We start from the raw sequence: 23,282 nt of genomic DNA on the forward strand, positions 1-23,282 counted from the left end.
TTTGGGTGCTAGGAACTGAAACCAGGTCCTGTGCAAGAACAGCAAGTGCTTTTTAACCACGGATCCATCTTTCCAGTGTCATCTTTAGTTTTCTAGAACTAGTTTGGTTTTTGTTTGCTTGGGTTTTTTGTTTGTTTGTTTTGTTTTGTTTTTTGTTTTTTGTTTTTTGGAGACATGGTTTCTCTTTGTAGCCTTGCCTGTCCTGGAACTCTCTTTGTAGACCAAGCTGGCCTGGCACTCACAGAGTTCCTCCCTCCTCTGCCTCCCTAGGGCTGGGATTAAAGGCGTGCACCACCACACCTGGCTTTCTAGAACTAGTTTGATCTTAACTGTCCTACACCAAAACCCTGTGACAGAACTGAAATGACCACCTGCCATCTCCCCCCTGTCTCTGGTGCTCAAACAGGCTGCCTCGATCCTTCCCGCTCTTTTGACTGAAGCTCTCCTTCTGCCATATCTTTAGTTATCTCCTCATTTTGACGAAACTGACCCCAGAAGCTTCTTGGGAAGCATCTGACAGAATCTGCATGGCTGAGAAGCACCTTTATGGTACCTGGCCTCATGGGGGAGCTGGGATCCAGCTGGGTTTAAACTGCCTTTCACTTATGATGAGGGAAGGGTTGGCCCTTTGCCCTCACTCTGGCCCTGGTCCTGCCTGTGTGATGTCCTTTTCTCGCTGGAAGCATTCAGGGTTTCACTTTATCTGTAGGAGTCTCCGAATTTCCCAAGTGTGGGGATTTTCCATGGCCTGGCCTGGGCCCCCTCTAAGCCTTTTCTCCAGCTCAGTGCCAGCTGCAGTCTGGATGTTTCTTTATTTTTTCTTTTTAAAAAAATGTGTGTGTGGTGTGCTATATGCCAGTGTGTGCTTGTATACGTGTGCATGTGCGTGCGTGCGTGCGTGCGTGCGTGCGTGTGTGTGTGTGTGTGTCCATGTTTAGTGTCTTTCTCAATTGTTCTCTATCATACAGATTGAGTCAGGCTCTCTCATTTAACCCAGAGCTTGCCAATTCAGCTAGCCTAGCTTGCCATCTTGCTCGGGGAGGGGCGGGGCCTATCCTGCCTCCACCTTCCTAGTATTTATGTGGCTGTTGGCCCTCATACCTGACTGCAAGTGCTTTACGCACTGAGCCATCTCCCCAGCTCTGTATCTACCAGCTTCTAATGAGGCGTCTCATTTTTTTTTAAAATCCAGGTTTAATAAGGAATTCATCTTTATCCCTCCTAGCTGAACCACTGGGAACCTTTGTTAGGTTTTCTAGAAGAGTCCATGACATCAGCGAAGATTGGAATGGCTGTGGATGACTGGGATATGCCCAGACCTACAGAGGCTGGGGTGGTGGGACATGCAGAGTGTGACAACAGAAAGCACAGGGGACTGTGGGGAGCTTGAAGGTGGGTGTTTTTATTTTTGGAGAGAAGTGGAAAATGTAGACATTAAAGGCTTATCATGTCGGCAGCCAACGTGGCATTAAAAAAAAAATCAGCTTATAAACTGGGCATGGTGTCTTGTGCCGGGCATCGTAGTCCTTGAGAAGGTGAGCAAAGAAGATTGCCATGAGTTTGAAGCTAGCCTGGGCTACATTGCATTTCAGGTCAGCTTAGGTTACAGAGTAAGATATTGTCTTAAAAGAAAATACCCCACTCTCAAAAGACCCCAAACCAAACCACCACCACCACCACCACCACCACCACCACCATCAACAAAACCATCATGGTAGTCATGCGCAAAGCATGCCTTTTGGCAGTTTGCCTGTGAGCTGCCTTTCCATAGGCCTCTACCAGCCTCACAGTTAGCAAATCACTCCTACATTATTCTTTTAAATTTATTTCCCATACCAGCCCTGTGAAGAAGGCCCTTGCTAAGAGGAGATCACGGGCAGATCCCATCACAAGAACTAAACACAATCTGGTGTGGCAGTACAGCCTTGGAATCCCATCACCTGGGCTGTGATGGTTTGAGTGAAAAGGCCCCCGTAGGTTCATATATTTGAATGTTTGGTTCCCATCTAAGTGGAACTGTTTGGGAAGGATTAGGAGGTGTGGCCTTATTGGAAGAGGTGTGGCACTGAGGGTGAACGAAAGCCCACTCCGGGTCCAGTGTCTTGCTCGCTCTGCCTCTGACTTGAGGATAAGATGAAAACTCTCAGCTAGTGCTCCAGAGCCATGATGCCTGCTTGCCTGCTACCGTGTTCCCCACCACAATGGTCATGGACTGACTCTCTGGAACTTGAGCAGGCCCTTAATAAAATGTTTCCGTTTTATATGCTGCCTTGGTCATGGTGTCTCTTCACAGCAATAAAATGGAAATTAAGATACTGGGATGTATAGGGAAAGAGTGTCTCAAAAATTAAAAGAAAATCGGAAAAGACTAAGTGAAGTGCTCCTTGAAGTGTTTTTACCAAGAAAATATTGGCAATTAGGTAGCTATGGGTGTATGGAGTTCAGATAACCACACTGGGAGGAGGAGAGGGAGCTGACAAGTCCTAGCTGTCCCATCTTTAGGATCTACTTTGTTTTGTATGTGGCTTATCCCTAAGGAGTCAGGAAGTTTGATCTCTGAAGTAGCAATAGTAAGATGTAGTGGTACCTTTAAGAGGCGGGGCTAAGTGGGGGGCTGTTATTGCTCCACCCCTTTAGCGTTTAGCCTTACCCTGTGATCCTTCCCTCCCTTGTGCTCCCAAGGGATGCCACCCACCAAGGGGGTGAGGCAGTCAGGCCTGTGCCATCCGTTTCCGTTTTCAGCCTCTGCAGCTTGAGCTAAGTGAACACATTTTTCTTTATAAATGCCCAGGCATTTCATTTTAGCGATGGAGACCGGAACCAATGGAGAGAACCACTCCCAGAAAGGACTGAGCAAGCCTGGATAATAGAGAGGTGCCGTGCCTGCCGCTCCTGGGCTCCTCTGGTGGCCACCCTCTGCTCTGCAGCTTCTCATCCTTGTGGTTGGGACTTGAGAGCTGTGCCTCGTCCTGCTTCCTTCTCACTTTCTCTTTACAGGTGTCAGATGGCCCTGTGCTTACATCCGCTCTTCCGGAGATCCTTCCCAGGCTTCCCCCAAGAAATCCCATACATATGGATCGATTCTCTGTTTCCTGGGTAAATCTTCAATTCCGCTTGATTAGAACCGAGTAGGAGACAGAGACACACTTCCAGGCGCGCCAGTGAGGCCATCTCTAGAGTGGTTTAATGGAAGATGGACGACTCGTCCTGTACTTTCCTTTGGCTGCGGTCCTGGACTGAATAAGTGTAAAGAAAGCACGGGCCATCGCCACTCCCCCATCTTTGCCTCATTACTATGGAGGCAATGTAAGCAGCCCCCATGCTTCTGTGGCCACGGCTTCTCCAACTGGATGGACTGTATCCCCTCAGACTGTGAGCCAAAGCTAACTCTTCCCTCCTTAGGTTGATTTTTGTTACATAAATTGCTGCAGGAATGAGAACGGTGAGTAATACACCGATATGGAGGTCGCCCTGCCTCTCCCTAAGAGTGTCTGTGTGAAGTATCCGGCAAAGGAGCTTAAGACATTCAAGACTGGCAGGAAGGGGCCTCAAGGGTGACCAGACCTGTCCCTTTAAATAGCTGCCACAGTCATGAGGGCGAGCCCCTGCTGGGTCCTGACACCTGTGAAGGAGCCACTGGTCATCACAATGGTGTCTCTCTTTTGGCACTTGGGTACCTCAGACAGAGTCTAGGCACTGGGAGATCTCTGTACGTTGCCATTTTCTGTCAGCCTGTAGGGAGCACAGTAGGATGTTTTGCCGCAAGCAGATGAAGACACCAACCCATCTTTCGATGGGGCTGGAGTTTAATGAATCATCCCATGGCCCTCCTCTGCACTATGTTCATGGGACATGCGGGTTTCCACGGGTCCCCACTCAGGAGGAGGCGGGGGCCCAGAATGAATCTAGCACTGGCCCACTAGATAAGGAGGATGCTGAGCTTCTGCCTTCTCTGCTTGCTTTCTCTTCTTCTTCTTCCTCCTCCTCTTCCTCCTCCTCTTCCTCTTCTTCTTTTTCTTCTTCTTCTTCTTTTCTGCTACTCAAGGTCACTTACCTGGGCTGTTGGATGGGGCCAGAGCTGTTCTGTTCCTTTCTTCCCAGCTCCCCTGACAGTTACATTCTCTCCAATGGGTCCATTACTGTTCTTGCCCTGTGGGGAGAGTGTGGGTCACTTTCTGCTTGTTGCAGTAGTTGTTGGGGACTGTTTTTTTTCACATTGGGCAGCATAGTCTGTGGCCTGGTGGCACTCAGCAATTCTCCATCTGAGGTGGCACCAGCCCTTGGGGAGCCAGGGCCGAGGATGCTTCTGGGGGCCGGGGACCCGCCCAGCCCAGAAGACTGTCTCCAGTGCCTGGTGTTATTCTTGGTTTAGAAACCTGAGCAAGTTCTCTGGCTTTTTGGAAATTCACCCGCTTTCTCTAAGGAAGTATTTGGACCACATCCTGGGTTACGTTTTGTACCATTGTGCCTTCATTAGCTAGCTTTTTAAAAATACATTTCTCCCCATTTCAGCTGAGTCACTTTCCTCCTCCTCCTCCTCCTGACACTCCCAGGAGCCGGAAAGAGCCCTGCCCCAAATCCTTGGCTCATCCAGACCAGATCTTTTCCAAATGTCAAACTCTTAGGAACCTTGGCCCAGGGCGGAGTGGGTCCTGGACCCTAAATCCTTCCCTCCAGTCTCTCCTGCCTCATAGAGAAGGCCTGCAAGCTGGCTGGGCTGGGGGACCCTGCCTTGAGGTTTTCGGGGAGTGCCTGGCAGGAAGGTTTCACTCCTAGCAAGGTCTCCCACTGACCAATTGAGCTTCCACAAACCTCTTTAGTGGCCTGTGAACCCCCAGCATGGGGGGAAGTACTCTGGGACTGCTTGCTGCCTTAGAGTGAGCCTGGGACTCCGTCAGTTCCCACCCTGTAAGTCCTCAATCCTTCATAGGAGTTTCAGTGAGTTCCCACTGTTCACACCGCTCCTCTCTTCTGTCTCTCAGAGACTTTGTAGGTCACCTTTGAAAAGGGATGGGAGGGCAGAAAATGGACAGGGGGACAGAGTGAAAGGCAAGGCCAGTGTGCCCTGTGGATTTCCTGAGCTTTAGGCCTCAGCCTTCCAAGTCAGTCCTTCTGTGGAATTCCACGGTGTCAAAAGCATGTCCTGTGCACTGTGACTCTTCTTATCACTGTGGCCATTTATTTCTGAGGGAAGCAGGTAGACGGGAGCAGTTGAGGAAACAGACTCAGAAAGTTCAGCTTGGTTCGTCAGGGGCAGTCTCGCCGTCCTCACTTGCTCAAGTTCGTATTTCTCTTTCTACTGTCTGTTCAGAGCAGGTGCAGGGGGCACAGGGTGAGTGAGGGGGTGGACTGGTACCCTTCCTTGCCCATGACTCCCGATTCCAAAGTTAAGTTTCCTAGTAATTTAATTTACTTAATTAGTTACACGATTTGCTTATTTGTTGTGTGTGCACGCACACATATAAATAAATACACGTGGCAGTCAGAGGACAACTTGCGAGAGTTAAGTTCTCGCCCTTCACGCTGTGGGGCCTGGACATTGAACTCAGGTCATCTGGCTTGGCATCGGATGCCTTTCCACTACTGGGCCCTGCCTCCATCTCTTCTGTTGCATTTGAAAAATCCTAACTTAGCAAAGCCAGACTACCAGAAAGCACTGTGGCATTGTGTTAGGAACTGAAACTTTTTGTTTTGTTTTTGTTTTTTGAGACAAGGGTTCTCTGTGTAGCCCTGGCTGTCCTGGAACTCTCTTTGTAGACCAGGCTGGCCTCGAACTCAGAGATCTGCCTGCCTCTGCCTCCCAAGTGCTGGGATTAAAGGCATGTGCCACCGTATCCAGCTTGGAACTGAAACTCTTTTGATTGAAACTTTTGGCAGTTTTAGGAAAACTGTATCATTCATTCTTTCATACAAGTAACTGGAAAAAAAAAGAAAGAAAGAAAGAAAAAAGAAAAAAGTGAAGTCTATTTTACTCTGAATATATTTTATTTAGGTCCCATGGTTACTTATAGTACCAAGGGTAAACTCAAACCACAGTTTGGGTTTGAAGAAAATGCTGTAATATCCACTAGCTTGTCTTGGGAAGAGCCAGTTACTATGACAAAGGAAAATTACCCACAGGCAGCCGTGTTCTGAGAGGTCTTGGAGGATGAGGAACAGAGGAAGGTATGGGATGGCAGCATGGAGGCGCCATCTTGTAGAGGACACTGGAATCTTCGGACTGGAGCCTCCGGTCGGTCACTTGTTACCCAGGGAATGTCGGGGAAGAATAATCACCTGGAGGAACTCTTTCCAAGTTTCTGACCCACAGAAAGGTGAGCCGGTTAGACCAGCTGCCGGACAACCACTGCTAAGGCAGAAGGAGGCTGCTCCGTCCGTTGGCACAATGCTCTCTGCACCCTCAGCCCCTCCTGCAATCACTGCTAACCAGGACGGCAAACAGGTGGTCCCAGTGCCCTTTAGCATAGCTCTTTTTATTTTTTTATTTTGTATGGCCTTTCCCCTGATTCAGTTTCAGAGTCATAACCATTTTTGGACCCCCCATGTGTTGGGAAACAGGACCCACTGATGACTCTGTTTACCACCTGTTCAGAAGCCGCCACCCCTCGAGGGTTCCTCAGTGGAACTTTTCTTGCCTACCCAACTCCCACTACGTCATTGTAGCTCATCTGAGCGCACATGATGTTCAGTGATGGCTGTGTGCAGACCCAAAGGAATCGTGAAGTCTGGGTCCTGTCAAGTGACAGGGTACACTGTGTTGGCATCTATTTCAGGCATGAATTCAAGTTGGCCCTGTGACTTTTCTTCTCTTTGGAGAGGACTTTTCCCCCCCATTTTGAGGAGTGATAAAACTGAACGGCTTATGCAAGCAGCAACATGGGACTCCAGGCCAAAGCTGGTTCCCTCTCTTCTTCACCCACAAAAAATAATTCACATAAAAGCTGTTCTCTGGCCAAGGCTTGTCCCCTCCTCAGCAGGGGACTTTCTTTTTCTTTTCTTTCTTTCTTTCTCTCTCTCTTTTTTTTTTTTTGTTGACTTCAGCACAAACTCAGATTTCTCTTTCCAGATTTTGGGGTGTGTCTCCATATCCCTTGGGAAACTTTGTTTAGACCCAGCATATTTGAGGCCTTTCTGCTTTCTGTCTTCCCAATCCTAATAATCCAGCCACAAGAGAGTTTGGGGAGGCAGCTGCCTGTCTGAATTCACTTGTGTGCATTAAGCCCATGTGCTCAGACCTGGGATGAGAGACATGTCAGAGGAGTCACTGGGCAGCTGCTTGTCACTTCAGGAGCTGGGTCGCCTTGTCACTGAGACTGAGATGCCTTTGAGCCTCACTTTCTTTACCTGTAAATCGGGGTTTGGAAATGCCATCTGTTAAGCACCAGCAGAAACAGGGGCACACCACTGGCCCTCAAGTCTTGGCAGCTGCCACGCTGCCCATGACTGTCTTGGCCAGCACAGTCCACCTTGATCCTCAGATCAAGATAGGGCTGGCCTTGGGGTGAGTTTGATGAAGGAAGTACTCACCGTGGGTTCATACCAGTCAGCTGGTCCCAAGGTGCTTTCCTCAATGGCCTAAGGGGGGAAACATTTGCAAAGTCATCCACATCCGGATAAGAGGAGCAGCGGCTGCACCCGCTCCCTCAGGTCTGTCTGTGTCAACCAGCCCTTTCAGGCTTTGCGGAAGCAAAGGTGAGGGCATCCATCCATTTTCTTCTCTGCTCCACAGCAGAATGTACAAGTGTAGACTTCCTCTTTCCCCAGGCCTCATGCCCTTATTTATCTATCCATTTGTTTACTCATTCACTCATTTATTTGTATTTATCTACATGTATATGTACCCGAGGAAGTACTTCCTCCCCCTCTGCCCCCTCCCCCTCCTGCCCCCCCCCCCCCCCCCGCCGCCCCCACGTCACAGTGAGCATGTAGAGGTCAGAGGGCAAGGTTTAGGAGTTGTTTCTCTCCTTCCACTAGGAAGGTCCTGAAGGAATGAACTCAGGACACCAGGGCTTGACAGCAAGAGCCTTTTACTCCTTGAGATGATTCCCAGGCCCGCCTGGCCTTCTTTGCCTGTCAAATGGGGGGCAGTTGTCGAGACTGTGGGACTCAGGATGGGATAACGCTTGCTTGATGTCCACCAGGATGCCTGGCATGCAGCGTGGGCACTGTGGCCATGCAAGCTGCAAGTGAAGAACAGCTCAAGCTTTGCTTGGCAGTGGTAGCCAAGAGCTGGGAAGGAGCTGGCGAGCCACCCAGCGGATCCTGAGGCCCTGAGTGAGTAGGCTGATGGCAGGGCTGAAGGAAGGTGCGGCACTGGAAGGCAACAGTGCAGTGAGCAAGCTTTGAGAGCTGGTTGGGCTGTGGGTGGAATTTCCAGGTCAGTGGCAGAGAATTTCTCTTCCTCTTTGTTTTGGTGGCTCCCGTGGGGCCTTGGCCAGAGTCCCTGGGATGAGGAAGTCCTGAGAGGGGGTGGGGTGGGGCTTCTTCACCTGGCTTCCCCCCCCCCCCCCACCAAGTAAGGAGTATACACAACAACGCAATGTCAACATCCCTCTTGTTTGGTTATCTCCCTTCACACCTCACATCAAAGCTGCCCAGAAGCAACACCGCTCAAGTGCAGGGCCATTTATTTAAAACCTTTATTAATGCTCAAAGGAAAACCACGCAGTGTGACAGTGTCCAGGGCCCATCGTCTCTCTCTCTGACTTAGTAGGCCCACACAGTACAGTGCTTCCTTAGGAAGTGGGTGCCAGGAACAGTGTCCCCATGCTGTTTCAGTGACACCACTGGCCAGCTTCAGAGTTTCAGTGTGTGTGTATGTGTGTGTGTGTGTGTGTGTGTGTGTAAGGACGACTAGGCTAGTGTCGCCTATCTATTGGGGTTTGAGTTGTCAGCGTTCTGTCTTTGGCCCTCTCGTTTTAGAATAACAGGGCTATTTATTGATACAAAGGAGAGGTGTTCAGATCATCGTGTTAAGATCTGAAGCTCAAAATAAACACTGCATCTTTATTTGGACACCCATATCCTTCCTCACAGGAAAGCTACCGAGTCAAAGTGTGTGAAGCTTGAGACCTAAGCAGGGGCTGTTTTCAGCAGCTGCCTTGCTTACATTTGAGGCTGTGCAAAGGCCCCCACCAGGCACTGGACAGTCTTGAGCCAAAGGACCTGAGAGATAAATAAATTCTATGTTTCTAAGCACAGAAGGAACCATGAAATGATTTTAAAAAAAATTTTTTTTTTTGAGGGTGAAGGCGTGACCGAGGGACAGAAAATACACAGCAGAGATCAGTCAGTGGATTCAAATGAAAATAGGAAGTGATTTTATGCCTTTGGGGGGTGGGGTGGGGGTGGGGGACACTGAGATAATAAATACAAACAACAAATATTTACAGTAGAAACAACAAAGGGAACATCAGTAAGTGAACACAGGACACTGACAAACCCAGTCCAGACACTGGGGACAAATGAGCAGCTGAGCCAGGAGTGAAGGCGAATGTCTGTGAGCGATGTAAGCAGAAACAGTCAAGGTGCCACACAGACGCATGGCATGAGAGTGCCACAGTCGACATTGACTTCCGGTGGCAGAGCCTGGCATGCTGGGCCTCCTTCCTTCCGGGCAGAACTCCTTTGCTCTCGGCAGCCCCCCACTTTTCTGGGGGTTTCCCAGCACTTCACCGGCCCACCCCTCCCCAAATGATTTTTAAAAAAAAATTTTTTTTTTGTTTTTTTGTTTTTTAAAGCATAGCCTATGAGCGACTGAGGTTGGCTTCTGCACATAGAGACACCAGCTGAGTTGGAGGATGTGCTCAAAGAAATGTGGCTGCCTCTGGCCTCAGGGGCTTTCCAGGGAGAACTAGAGTGGTTGGGTAAGGCAGAATGCATGCCTTTCACCCTGCTCCCTAAAACAGGGAGTAGGCTGTGTATGGTCTGTGAGCCAAGCCCAGCTGGGTGCCCGTTGAAGACAATCTTAGCGGGAGAGAAGCCAAGCCCTCCCATTTGTGTGGCGGAGGGTGCTTTTGTGCTGTGATGGCAGAGCTGCCTGGTGGCAGCAGAAGCCATGTGGCCTGCCGAACTGAAACTCTCTAATTACTATTTGGCTCTTCATAGAAGAAGTTGGCTGAGCCTTGCTCTAAGAGACCTGGCCCAGGATACCATCCAGTCCTGCAGCACTGGCTCCGTGTGCTCCGGCTGCTAGAGGGACGACCGTGACAGCTACAGAGGGGAGATGCTAGTGCCGGGCAGCTGCCGTCGCTTCGCTCCCCTTTGGCCTTTCTTTTGTCCACCCGTTTCTCTCCTTGTTGCTAAATTTCCACTTTGGCTGTGGAAAGCCCTGTCTCTTAGAGATTAAGCTATTCGCCCAAGTAAGCAGAGGGTGACATTCCCAAAAGGCGATTTACTTAGCGGTCTTGATGTCTTTTTCTCTTCTCTCTCTCTCTCTCTGACATCGCGTGGCATCAACTTGGCCACACGGATTCAATGTACAGGCTCACGGACCTTGGCTGAGGTCACGTTGAGATACCAAAACTCCAGGGAAAACTTAGCGAAGGGAAGGACTCCTGGTGTGTGCTTTCTTCCCCCTGTAGCTGTCAGTCTGTTCCGGGGCTAGAAGCCCATGTAGGCACAGTGCTGTTTGAGTTTTGTTTTGTTTTTTAAAATAGAACTCACAAAAATTTACCCTCCAGAGATGGGCTGGGGTCAGTTTTCTTCCTCCTCTGAGCTGGTTTTGGGACCCAGTTGTTTGGGTTGAAAGGCCATTTATTTTGATGACAGACATGAAGATGTCAATAGATTTTTTTAAAAAAAGGTAAAATTGAGATCTGAAACAGTGGTCAAAGTAAACAGACAGGGGCCACTCCTTCAGTGTCCCTTAGACAGAACAATGGCTCAGAAATGACACCCAGTAAATGTACTACGTGGTGTCCTTTCCAGCAGTCTTGCAATACAAGTCCCACACACGGCACTCAACTTCAGTTTGGCACTGAGCATGGCTAAGCTCCTTCATCCTGTCTGGTTTCCCCTCTTGTCTTTTTGGCTACACTTCCCACTCACTCTTGCCCCCGGAACCCAGCTGCCCTGCTCCCTGCAGACAGCAGTGGAAACTGTGGAGGAGGGCCTGGCACGCATGTGTGGCCCCTTCCCTCCCGTCTGACCTCCCCCCAACACAGCTCACCTTAGCCAACCCACTAGCTCCACAGACTGAACCGGACAAAGTTACAAGGCCGGCTCAGGGCAACACTCCCTCCAATAAGCTTCTGTAGATGCCAATCCACTGGGCACCTGAGACTTTGCTGCCCTGGAATCTCTACCTCACCTGTTCAGACACCTGCACGAAGTCCACAATTCGCACACATCCTGCGTGTGACATTCCCCCCTCTTTTAATGTAAATGTTTTGGAATGTCCATAGATAAGAAAATGGACGGCCCGGAGGAAAGCTATCGCGGCTGGGTTTTCATTTCACCTCCGGATGTCGGAATACTCAGACTGTTCGTCTTCCCACTCGCTGCTTCCCGAGGGTCCCTGGGCGCTCTGGCCACCTGCTCCGCCTCGGGCATGCGCATTCGGGTGGCTTTTGCTCCCTCGCTCACCCTTGGCGCCTCTGCTGCCTTCTGTTAGATGGTAGCCTGTGTTCCCGTGGTGAGGCCTGGAGAGTTGGGCCCTGTCTCCCAGGGGCTGGCGCTCAGGGGCTGTGGTGGGCGGTCTCTGTATGTTGGATGTGCAGAAGCTCAGGATGGAGCACAGGCCTCCCCAGTTCTGTTCACACTGAGACTGGACGCTGCGGGTGACCGCCTCCTTCACCTCTTCCCCGCAGGTTAACAGCAGATTCACAAGGTCCACATAGGGCCTAGACATGGGAACAGAGGGAGAAAGAGTAAGAATGGAACAGGTCCAAAGGGAGCCCCGGGCGGCGGGTGGGGGAGGCTTGTGACGACACCAAGAAGAACTTGGGTTCAGCGGGTGATCTTTGTGGACTAGGTTCCATGGCAGGCAACGGAGATGGAGAGTATTAAGGGAGGTTCTTGCTCCTCAAATAGGTGTAGAGCCGCAGGAAAAGGGGCCACTGGCTGTGCGTGGCTACACAGAAGGAAAGCTAAGGGCTAGGGCACTAAGGTCGGCATTTCAGGTGAGGCAGGTGTGTAAACAGGAGAGCAGCGGCGCCCTGGGCACATCCAGGCTGCAGTAACTGGTGAGTTTTGACTTAGTGGCAAACGTTAAAGGGCCTTCAACATCAAATTGGTGTGTGTGTGTGTGTGTGTGTGTGTGTGTGTGTGCGCGCGCGCGCGTGCGTGCGAGCATCTGTGCCTTCAGTGAAGAATCCAGCAAGTGTTGGACTAAGAAGGAGTTCCTGAGCAGCTTGCAGGAGCATCCATCCTTGCCCTATGTAGGTGGCGTCTCCGAGGCTCTCCTGGGGGTATCCGTGTGTCCCTCGTTTAGGCTTTCAAAAGGAGGGCTTTTCGGAAAGCTGCTGGGTGTGTCTCTGTCTGGGGGAGTCAGGAATGGACTGAGATGTGCCGTGGAGGACCTCTTCTCTGTGGTGTCACCTCCCTCTGCAGGTAGCAGGGAGTTGGGATTGCTTTCCAGAGACCTCACAGTCAGCCCATGTCCAGAGCAAGACAGCTGTCTGGGAAACAAACACGGTCTGTTCTGGGCTCAGAGCTTTGCTCCCCACCTGTACCCCGAGTTGTTCTTTAGTCAAACTGACGGAGGACTTCACCTCAAGGTACCGAGGAGGTGTGCCCATTCTTCGTATTATTTATGGGCCTACCTGGTAGAGCAAATGTCCACCAGTGAGTTCTCAGGGCCTATTCACTGAGCCCTTCTTAACTCTCACGGGCCTCTTAAGATTCCAAGAAGGATGTGGGATGCGTCATGTGACTGTGCGGCTAACTAGATTTAGGCAGTCTGTAGCAAGTAAAAGCCCTGGACATATCTGCCCCTGACGTACAACCCCCCACTCCCAACCTCGACCCTGCAACCCTCTGTAGGGAAATCACTGTGGGATGTGCAGCTCCTTAAAAGGAGCAAAGGCTCTCTCCTCCCAGAGACTTGACCTGACTCTTGGATGGCTACCCCAGTTCCTCGTAGTCTTTCCCCTGCAAGTTGGCAACTGTTGCTCTGCAGAAAAAGCAGCATATGTTCTAAGATGCGTCCCATAGTCACTGCTGCTTCTGCTGGTTCTTCCTCAAATGGGAAGAGGGAGAAGGAAAGTCCCTTTTGGGAGTGCCCGGGCAAGGAAGGCCTGGCTTGGGGACAGCAGGAAGGAATGTTCTGGAACTGAGTTTTGAGGCCTTCTTCATTCTTTTGGCATCTGTGCATGGCTGGTGGGCAAGGTCCTGAGGTGCTCTCAAATAGGCCTCTGCAAGTGGGAGGGGCAGTCTAACACGGTCTCCTTGAGCACATAGAAAGGGATGCTGAGAGCTGCCCATACCCTTTCACCTTTTGGAAACAAACATCATCTTATGAAGCTCAAGTCTACCGAGTCCATCTGAAAGTGGGAGAAAGATGTTCGGCCACTTGCTGGCTTTATCAGGGCTCTTGAACCGACTCTTCCATCTAAGCTTCTATCCTTAAAAGAAACTCTCCTGGGAATCCAGCTATCTCTGGGGACTTCTCTACTGTGTGTATCTGCCATTGAACCCTGGCCCAGTAAGACAGACACGGACCTCCTGAGGCAGGAACAGTTCCCCCTCTCCTCAGCTTCCTCTGTCTTCTCTCTCAGGGAGGAAGCTGAGCCCTTGCAGGGAGGGTGTGTGTGTGTGTGTGTGTGTGTGTGTGTGTGTGTGTGTGTGTGTCCAAGTAAGTTAATCTAAGCCTCACTTTGGGTTGGCATGGTGCCTTCTTAGGCTGCAGGCTGAGCCTGTCTGATGACAGAACCAAGCACTCAGCTGAGTATCAGCAAGGCTGAAGGAGGGGTAGAAGGGTTTGTGCCTGAGTCTCCAAACCCTAGGTGGCTTGCCAGCACCTGATGACAAGGGTGTGCAGAGGCCAAGGGAGACTGGCCACAGTTAGGGGGAGACAGACGATAAGGAGAGAGTGAGGTGGACAGATGGCAGTGACGGGGCAAGCTGGCAGTAGAGGGGACATTGCTGCTGCCCTTACTCCTAGCATAAGCCTAGTAGAGGAATGGAGTGGTTTGAGATTCTGCAGCGACTGATTTCCTCCTCTTGGAGGAGGAAAAAGGCAAATCTGGCTCCCGTCCTCTTGTTTGTGACTGTTGCCACAGATTCTGAGACGGCAACAAATCTTGGTATCTCGGGGCCGAACGTGTTCATCAATCAGTTAAGCTGGTTGAAAATCTGGAAGAGTTCAGGCAATTTCAGTTTGAAGTTGAAGCCGGGACACAGCACCGCTGCGTTGCGACAGGGAGCGGACAGTTTCAGGGAGCTGGAGTTTGGCACAACCCACTGCCCAGCAGGGCTGGCTTAGCAGGAGAAGGGAGCCCTGCACGTGGTCTCCTGGCAGTGTTCCTAAGACACCCACGCCTCTGCTCAGGGCGAGCCACCTGCTTCTCCAGAGCAGGCCAGTGTTGGCTGCCATTGCTTATTCTCACTGGTTTGGGGGATCCTTGGAAACAAGTCCCTGGTCTGGAGGCCATGCTCCCATAGAAGAGACACTAAAACACCATGGTGTGCTGCAACTCTTCCTAAATTCTACGGTGGGGTATGTGTTCCCCAAACCTAAAAATACTGAGTTTTTCCAAGGGCCTTTTTTTTTTCTTCAGAAAATACTAACACTTCACACGCTCCAGGACTATATCATAGGCATACAACAGGCTCCCAACCTCCCACTCTCAAGGCCAAGAAGCCATCTTAAACATGTCACCGAGATAGCCTTCAGGGGTTCCTCAGCCGTAAACATGTGGCTCTTTTGAGTGACCCACAGTACCCTCAGGTCACGATGAAGGAGTAATTAATTAAGAAAAGGAAGAACCCTGGTTGTACATCATGAAGCCTTGCAGGTCTAGCAAGAACAGGCCAGGGAGGAGCTGGCCTATGCTGTTTCAGAGATACACAGTCAGCTCTGTGCTTGTGGATTCGACTAGCCAACCACAGATCCGTGTTTATAAGCAGCCCGCCTCCGACCTGAAGCAGCCTCAAACTGCAGTTGCCTTGTCTCCAGGTACTAGAACTCATCCAGAGTAGGTGGGGAGGCCCTAAGTCATGTGCAAATACTCCATCAATATACCTGAGACTTTCTCATTCATGGGTATTGATCTGTAGGGGATGTCCTTGCACCGTCCCTTGTGGATCGTGAGAGAAGACTGCAATCCCCGGGCTGCAAGGTACCCATCAAATCTCATGAGTAAGAAACTGAAGCTCGCAGCTTTACTAACTTCTCTATGAAATGGAGAATGCTAATCTTGTAGTTGGTTAGGCAAGACAGTGGTGGTGATCCATGGATATCTCATAGCCAAGGTCCTGGCCCACCAAAGAGAAATAAGACAATTGCTATTGTCGATGCTATTGCTCCTTTGTAGATATTTGAAAGAGTAAAAAATATGTTGTAAAATATTATTATGGCTCAAGATCCAAATAAAACAATATTGTTTTGGAAAGAGCGGTTTGGAGAATTTTGCCGTGAATAATTTAATACGGTACCCAGGTGTTGCAAGCTACCAAAGGCCATATAACTGAATGAGCAGAGACAGGAAGTGGCTGCCTCCAGAGTCTGGGCATTAGTGTGGTGAAGGTACGGAGTATGGTGACATAACTGAGAGAAGGCTGTGCAATGATCTGAGGGGTGAAATTCCCTAAAATTGTGCTGACCTGGCCCAATGAGCCACCACGGAAAGGTGGGCATAAAGGGGGCAGTGATTGGCTCTGGTCTGTTGAACTGGTGGCTCCTTTTTTTTTTTTTACTCTGTATCTCTGTCTTTGGGGCCTGACGACCACATTGCACATTAGAAATAATCATCTATCAGCATGCTTTAAATGCTCTGTAAAACCCAGGATCCTGCAGCTGGGGTGAGTTTCAAGGAACGAGATGTTTTGGCTTTCTCACTGAATCGTGACTCTCCAAGTCCAGTGTAGCATGCATGTTTAGCTGACTACAGTTCCTGACGTTTGCTTTGTGTTTTCTGCAGAGCTAGAAAGGGAGGCTCTGAAAAAAAAAAAGCTGCCGATGAGACTGGAGCATTTAAGAGTGTAGGTGTTGTAGCCATACTGTCTGGACCTCAGCCCTAGCTTTGCTTCTCCTTAACTGTTATGTCTTTTGCCTCAGCAGGCCTCAGTTTCCTCATCTGTGAAATTGGAGATATAAAGAATTGTTGTAGGGACTGGGTAGACATTTTAAAAAATTCACTCAGCGCCTAAAGTCAGGTATATGTTAGTATGCAGTCAGGTATATGTTAGTATGCACCAGCTGTCTGTACAGATGCCCGTGAGTCACTTGGACCATCCAGTTGGAGACTTGGCTATAGGCGGGTAGAGCGTGCTTCTGACTGTAGATATTTTGTGCTTAGTAAAAATAATGGGCTGTTTCTGTCTGTGAGGATGTCAAATCTGATGATTGTTCTAGGGCTTTATGGGGCACACCACAAATGTATCCACCTGAAGGTAGTTCACCTCCCCAGATAGCATCCTCAAACAGACTTCCAGCCCTCAGGACCACTCCCCGCCCACCCCCCCATCCTTGCCAGGCACCCCTTTCTCCCCTTCGTTCTTCTTCTGGGGGACGGGGTGCTACTCACTCATGCAGCAGGAGGTCCTTGAAGTGGATCATCTCCACAATCACACCGACATTCTCCTGCGCCGCGGAGCACAGGTCATGCTTGAGGTAGCACTCCCTCTGCAGCTGGAAAACCATTTCCTTTATTGCCGGGCACTTCCTGCTGATGCAGCCAAATCTGTGCCTCAGGGCGTGGGCTTTGCACCTCAGGGCATCCTTGATGAACGACTTGCCCTGAGGATGGAGGACATGAAAGAGAGGGGAGGGGGCAAAGGAGATGTTGTCACTAGCCAGGAATGGCATGTGCCAGTGTCAGGTTTGCACAGGGGTTTTTGATCTCAGAGTCCCAAGGTTCCACTCGGATGTGTTTCCAGGTGAGAGACTATTATGGGAAGCACGGCCAAGGGGGACATGACTCCCCTGGCAGAGTGGGTCTGCCTCTTCCCACTCCAGTTGCTCTTGTAGTTTCCCTCGATCTACAGCCTCCTCCAGGCAGCTGGATGGTGACTGCCCTGCCCGGAAGCAAATTCTCGGTAACACCAGGGGATTGGGCCGTAACTCCTTTGCCATTAGAGGCAAGAGCACACTTGTCTTTCTCTCTCCTTCCATGCGAGGCAGTGTTCTTGGAGCCTTTCATTTCTGTTCCAGATCTCCAGCTCATGGTCTTGTGTGTTTTCCTCATGTTTCCAGGGGAAACATTCTCTACTTTTCAACGGTTAAGATTATGGTTTCTAAAAGGCCCACCCGGCATCTAGTGTGTGGCAGCATGTGAGTGGGACAGGAGCTTCGAAGAGCATCCTCCTCCCTCTGCCCCAGAGGGGTGAGGCAGCCAGCCATATGTGTGGCCCCCAGCTCTCTTTCCTGGCAACCCCAGCAGACCATGCTAAGGCCAGAAAGGAGATAGCTGTCAGGATATGGGGGCGAGCTCCCACTTTAACTCCTAACAGCCTGGACTGGAGGCATTGGTGGGTATCTACGCAGGAATCTTCCTTCAAGTTACTATGGGAAAAAGTTGTCTGAAGAGGTGACCCCTGTTTTTCTTTTGTTTGTTTGTTTGTTTCTTGTCTTTTGTTTTTTAAGAGGCAGGTCTGGAAGTCACTGAGTCGAGGAAGCAAACCAGTTTAGGTTGGAAGTGGGAAGCCAGCCAGTATATTTATTTTGGCTTTCCCATTTAGAAATGTCTACAGATAGTGGCTGATGGTTGAAAACTCACGGCACACATGGCCTCCCTGTGGCCCCTGTTTCTTTGATTTTCTAGCTGGAGCCAAATGGGATGGAGGGCAGGGCTTGGCACATTTTTATGTAGTTGTGTGCTGAGAAGTGAGTTGAAAGGGAGGCCTCTAGCTTGAGAACATATTCCTATTGGTTGACAAAACAAGGAAGATGGATTTATGTGAGGGCTGTGGCAATCTGTCTTTGGCATTCTTCTCTGACATCCGGTGGGAAGGCCCTCGACACACTCCTCTCTTCCGGATTTCCTATTGCGTGTGTCCTAGCTCTAGTCAATTCTTTGGGGGTGGGGGGTAGGGGGTGGGGGGTGCGCTTTCTTAAGGAGCCTCAAGGAGTTCAAAGTTCTCTGTCTTTCCTCCTGGTTTCTGCTTCCCCCTCTGCTACCTCATATCCTCTGCCTGCCCTGTCACATCCCTTTCTGGTTTCCCAGGCCTTGCTTTGTCAGGCTGACCCACAGAGGGTGTCAGCGGACGGTGACTGGTGACTTGTACAAATCATACCTCAGTTGCTGGCCTCCTCTGGACGGAGTCATCACGCCCCAGTGAGATAGGAGAGGAAGTGTGTGAGCTAGAACAGCGGGGTGTTTCGGCAGGGCTGAGAGACGGGGCGCAAAACAAAGGTGACCCCAATGCCACGTGCCATCTAAACACACGTTTGGGCCCTCTGTGACTATCAGCTTGCTTAATGGTTTTCTGCCCTGAGCATCAAGTCAGCATCTCCCTTGGGATATCTGAGGCAGGTTAGCTCTGACTGTTAAGACAAGCGAGAGTCAGTCAGGGTTTCGATGTTTCAGACTGGGAGGGGAGACAGGCTTCACGCTGTTTGGAGGCTGTGAATCATGTAGCCTGCCTACCCATATATATACACTAAGAGAGCCTTTGCTACCTATAGCCAGGGTCCCTGTCACTTCAGCCCTTTCTTCCCAATTCTATGGGGTCTGGGGACTGGGTGCTACTTGTCCTGACACAGTGTGTGTATCACTGGCTATGACTTCGGTGTCTAGCCTGCGCTGCCTCTGCAGTGACTGCATAAGGACACAGGAGGACTTGTCCTAATGGCAACTCCAGGATGCAGAACAACCGTGTGAAGCCAACACACTGGTGCCCTGCTGTACACCCACAAACACCACAGTCTTCAATAGCAGTCCAGGAAATCTGTTGACAAAACCTTTCCAGCCAACATTCGAACCATGCTACACCAACCCAGAATGCTTTTATGTACTATATGCTCTTTTTACCTGGGCATCGAATTTTCCAGCGTTGTGCAGAAATGTCATGCAAATCCCATGTAAGCCCCGGATTTCACAAGAGTTGTTCTCGAAACACTCAAACACGCCACACCCCACATCCCCGGCGTTGACCAAACAGTGCTGGATCTCCGCTAAAATGAAAAAATTACATGCAAAGTTTTCAGCCACGCTAAAAGTTAGTAAGGACTAAGGTTAAATTTAAGGAGGAAAAAGCTGTGTCAATTTCAGAATCTAAGGACTGGAAATAAAATGTCATTATTTACTATGTATGAGGAGTATTGGCACTTGTAAATTTTTATAAAATTAGCCAAAATAAACAAGTATAACAGAAGTTAGTCTGAGCTTTTCTCCCTCCCCCATCTTTTCCACTTTATGAAGGTATTTGTGGGATTATCCCATTCAATAGCAGAAAACACTTCAGCTTCAACTACAGGGAAAATAAGATTAGAACAAGACCACATTTCATGAATTAAACGGCCTTCTCTATTTGAGGCTGCAGAAGCCACTGCTGTTAAGATCCGGCCATTTCCTTCCTGACCCCAGACGAAAGCGTCCAGAAAGCAACCTCAATTCAGCTTTATGATTCAACACCTAAAAATCAAAACAAGATTCCTATTAAAGCCGAGCCTCCAAACCACTTGCATTAAAAATGCCAGGCCAAGGAGGTTGGGCCAGAGAACAGCCTGAGAGTGGAGGCAGGTGGGGGTTGGCCTTGCCACCGGCCGGCCACCATTCCCTTCGGAGGTTCCTTTTAATTAGGGATCCGGTGTGAGATATCACTTAATCCCCCAGAATCCCTGAGGCACTGAGCCTGCTTACTCTTCCAAGATGTCCTAATTCGTCAGCCTGAAAGGACAGACTGGGCGCTGTCAGGCTGCGGTAGTGCAGTCTCATGCCTTCCTCGGCTCACTCAGTTCCACGATTTAAACCAACCGCAAAATTACATGAGGAAAGTGTATTTTGGAAGAAGGGCGGGGCTCGAGCCGAAGAATCTGTATCAGATGAAATCCAACGAGAGATGAGGGGCGTGTGTTTGTGGAGGGGGCACCTATACCCGAGAGGGGGCAGGGCGGACTAGGGACCCTTGACTTAGCTCCTTGGCAGCCGGGGCGAGAGGCTGAACTGACTCCACCACGCGTGGCAGTGATCACTCGGGCGTCCCTGACCCACATTTGTGCATTCCGGCTCAGGCAAGGAGCGCACGCACGCACGCACGCCACGGCCACCGCGTTCACACGGCCCAGGAGGAATAGAGGGGGTGGGGGCGTGAGCGAGGAACCCAGCGGCAGACACGTTTCCTTCTCTCCCGGGGGCTGGGAAGAAGGCCAGCCCCGTGTGCCACACGCCAGGCTCTGCGCTGCAGCTTGCCGGTGAGCGGGGTCGGCGCACGATTCGGATAGTGTCAACAATTCTTCCTTTGGTGACCTGGCTAGGAGCAAGGGACAGCGGCAGCACCAGAGGTACTCTTTGCGAAACCCCTCCCCCCAAAGGAAAAGTTCTTGATGCCATTTAACTGGCCAGCAAAGTTCTGGGATGTCCGGCATCTTTGGAGGAAGGGGAGACAGTCCATGCCAAGCTGGCCGGCTTGGAAGCGAAGTTCTCTGGGTGCAGGGCGAGCCCCGTTCCGGGGACCCTCAGTGCCTCGCACGGGCCAGCTCGGGCAGAGTGCGCCTTGCTCCGGGCCCGGGACTCTAGCTGGAGCTGGCAGCATCAAGCGCTGCCTGGTTTCCCCTCAGCCCCGGGGGAAGATAGCAACAAGTCCTGCCCTAGCCATTTCATCACCCTGCTAGCACGTGCGGATTCCCGGCTCTCGGAGCCCGGCCCAGACCCAGCTTCGCCTCACTCTTCCTTCTGCACGTCCCGAGCTACCAAGAGTTTGCGTGGCCCGGGGTAAGCTCGGGTCGCCCGGTTGGGACTAAACGCACCCGGCGCGCTGCGGGCATGCATCGTATTCTCTCCCCCCGGCAGCAGGCGCACGCGTTTACCTGTGTTCTGCAGGGACAGGCGGCCTTTCTGCTGGGAGCCCCTGTCTTGGGGACCTTCCGGTGGGTTCGTGGCGTCAGTCCCCCGCGCCGGGTCCAAGGTGGCAAACACCAAAGCCAGGGTCACGAACTGGCCCAGCCGTTCCGCACACATGGTTCTGGGTATCACCCTCCCGCCGGGAGACCTGGATTCTTTGTGCGCCCCTCCTCCTCCTCTTCCTCCTCCGCCGCTTTCCCCCTCCTCCCACTCTTCCTCCTCGCTGGCCCCTTCCCTCCTCCTCGCAGCGGCGCGGATAGAGGTTACCCAGCGCCCTCCCGTAGCTCTCTGGAGAGCATGTGACCAGGCCGTTAGCAGCGCCGCGAGTGTCTGGCGATGGCTGAGACGGTGCCTCAAATATCCCTGGAAGCTCCGGTGTCACTTGAATGAAGGAGTCGAGCAGGTGTTGTCCCGGAGGCTGGACCAATCGGAGACCCCGGCCCGTTTGACAACACAGCCAGGAGGCGGGGCCTGCGCCAACTACTACTTGAGGAAGCGGAGCGCGGCAGCGAGTGCCCCACAAAGTTGCAAACCTGGAGTCGGCCACTCGTTTGCGTGTGTGTGTGTGTATGTGTGTGTGTGTGTGTGTGTGTGTGTGTGTGTGTGTGTGGGCGGCCACTCGTTTGCGTGCGTGCGTGCGTGCGTGCGTGTGTGTGTGTGTGTGTGTGTGTGTGTGAGCGCGGCTCGGGACGCGTGCGCGTGTGCGGGTACTTTGGGGCAATGGCCGAATGGACTGAGAGAAAAAAAGTATCCAAAGCAGATGCCCGCTCTAGTTGTAACTAAAAACTAAAAAAAAGGGGGTTGGGGCGGGAGTGGTCTGCCTTCACAGGAGCAGTGTCCCCAGGGTTCGCATCCGGCTGGGAAAGTTTCCTATTTGGAACACAGTGACATTCTCAGGCCCGAGGACTGAACAGATTGGAACAGATACCTGGGCACAGAGATGGTGCGAGCAAATTGAGCTCTGATGGAAATTCCTAAGCGTTGTGACACTTGGCATTAAAAACAAAAACAGGCGTTTGAAGACAGACGCCGAAGCCCTGAAACACTTGGCCCGAGCAACTACCTACCCCACTTTCTTTCTACTCAGATTTAGTAGGTCCAGCAACACCTGGGGCGTCTCGTCTTGCCCCTCCCCCAATCCAGACGGATTCCTGTCTGGGCTTCAGGGATCCAGGTGACAATCTAGACTTGCATCATTTCCTGGCGGGTGGCTAGGAGGCCCAGGCAGCCTTGGGTCAGGCGGCCTGGGAGCATCGCGTGCTCCAGAGGCCGGAGCTTGACAGGCAACTTTAGGCGTCTTCAAACACACTCTTCAATTTTTCTCAAACGCCGCTCCACCCAGCTACGGGTTCTCTGTACTCCGCAGCCCCGTGGTGTAAAAATAAAAGCAAAGAAACAAACCAAAACAGAAAACCTACAAAAAAATCCGGGGCATTCTATCTATTCTCCCTCTCTTGGCGCCCCCTCATTAAACAACCTGGGAGTCAGATCGCCTTCAGCTGCAATCTCCGCTGCTGGAGGGAGCAGGGAGAAAGTTGGGCGCCGCGGAGAGCGCCTCTCCCCTCCTGCTGTTTGTGTACGTGTGCACGCTCACGTCTCCCTCTTGCCGGGCCCGGGACAGGAACTGCTGCTCTTGGCCTCCTTAACCCGAGGGCAGAGTTTGGGGGGCTACCTTGGTTGGGGGAGTGTGGAGAGGCGTGCGTTGCCACCTAGCGCCACCTGGCCCCCATCCGGTCTTTGACACTCCTTGCCCCTCCCCCGCATTCTCCAACCTAGTCTTGGAGAGCAGGTGAGCCTGGGTACCAGCTCTCAACCCCTGCCCTAGCCCGACTCCCTGCTCGCCCGCGCACTCTGCAGTAATGCTCCTGGGAGGTTTCATCACCCATCGCCTGCGGGCGACTGCAACCCTGGGCCTCCGCAGCGAGGCGCACTCTCTGCCTCCTCTGCGCCTACGTGTGACACGCTTGGGGGTGGGGTTCGGAGATGGACGCACACAGGTTGTCTTTCTGAGGCAGGCTGCTCAGCTTCCCTGGCTGCCAGCTGCCCTCCAGCGAGGGAAACGCAGAAGCTGGGTGTCAGGGTGACGGCTGCTTCGCACTGGAGGAAGGAGGGGAGGAG

General features: G+C 51.5%; 1 protein-coding gene across 1 annotated transcript; it reads right to left on the bottom strand.

Annotated features, from left to right (window-relative positions):
• Nucleotides 1-9,266: 9,266 nt before the first annotated feature.
• STC2 (stanniocalcin 2) lies at nt 9,267-22,526 on the bottom strand. Its single transcript, XM_084764398.1, has 4 exons — nt 21,131-22,526; nt 19,134-19,276; nt 16,689-16,900; nt 9,267-11,843 (listed from the first exon to the last, which is right to left on the bottom strand). The coding sequence occupies exons 1-4, from the start codon at nt 21,279-21,281 to the stop codon at nt 11,456-11,458; spliced, it is 894 nt and encodes a 297-aa protein (XP_084620524.1). The 5' UTR covers nt 21,282-22,526; the 3' UTR covers nt 9,267-11,455.
• Between the last annotated feature and the right edge of the window lie 756 nt (nt 22,527-23,282).

Source organism: Acomys minous (genome assembly GCF_964271855.1).
Source record: "Acomys minous genome assembly, chromosome: 16".
Classification (NCBI taxonomy): domain Eukaryota; kingdom Metazoa; phylum Chordata; class Mammalia; order Rodentia; family Muridae; genus Acomys; species Acomys minous.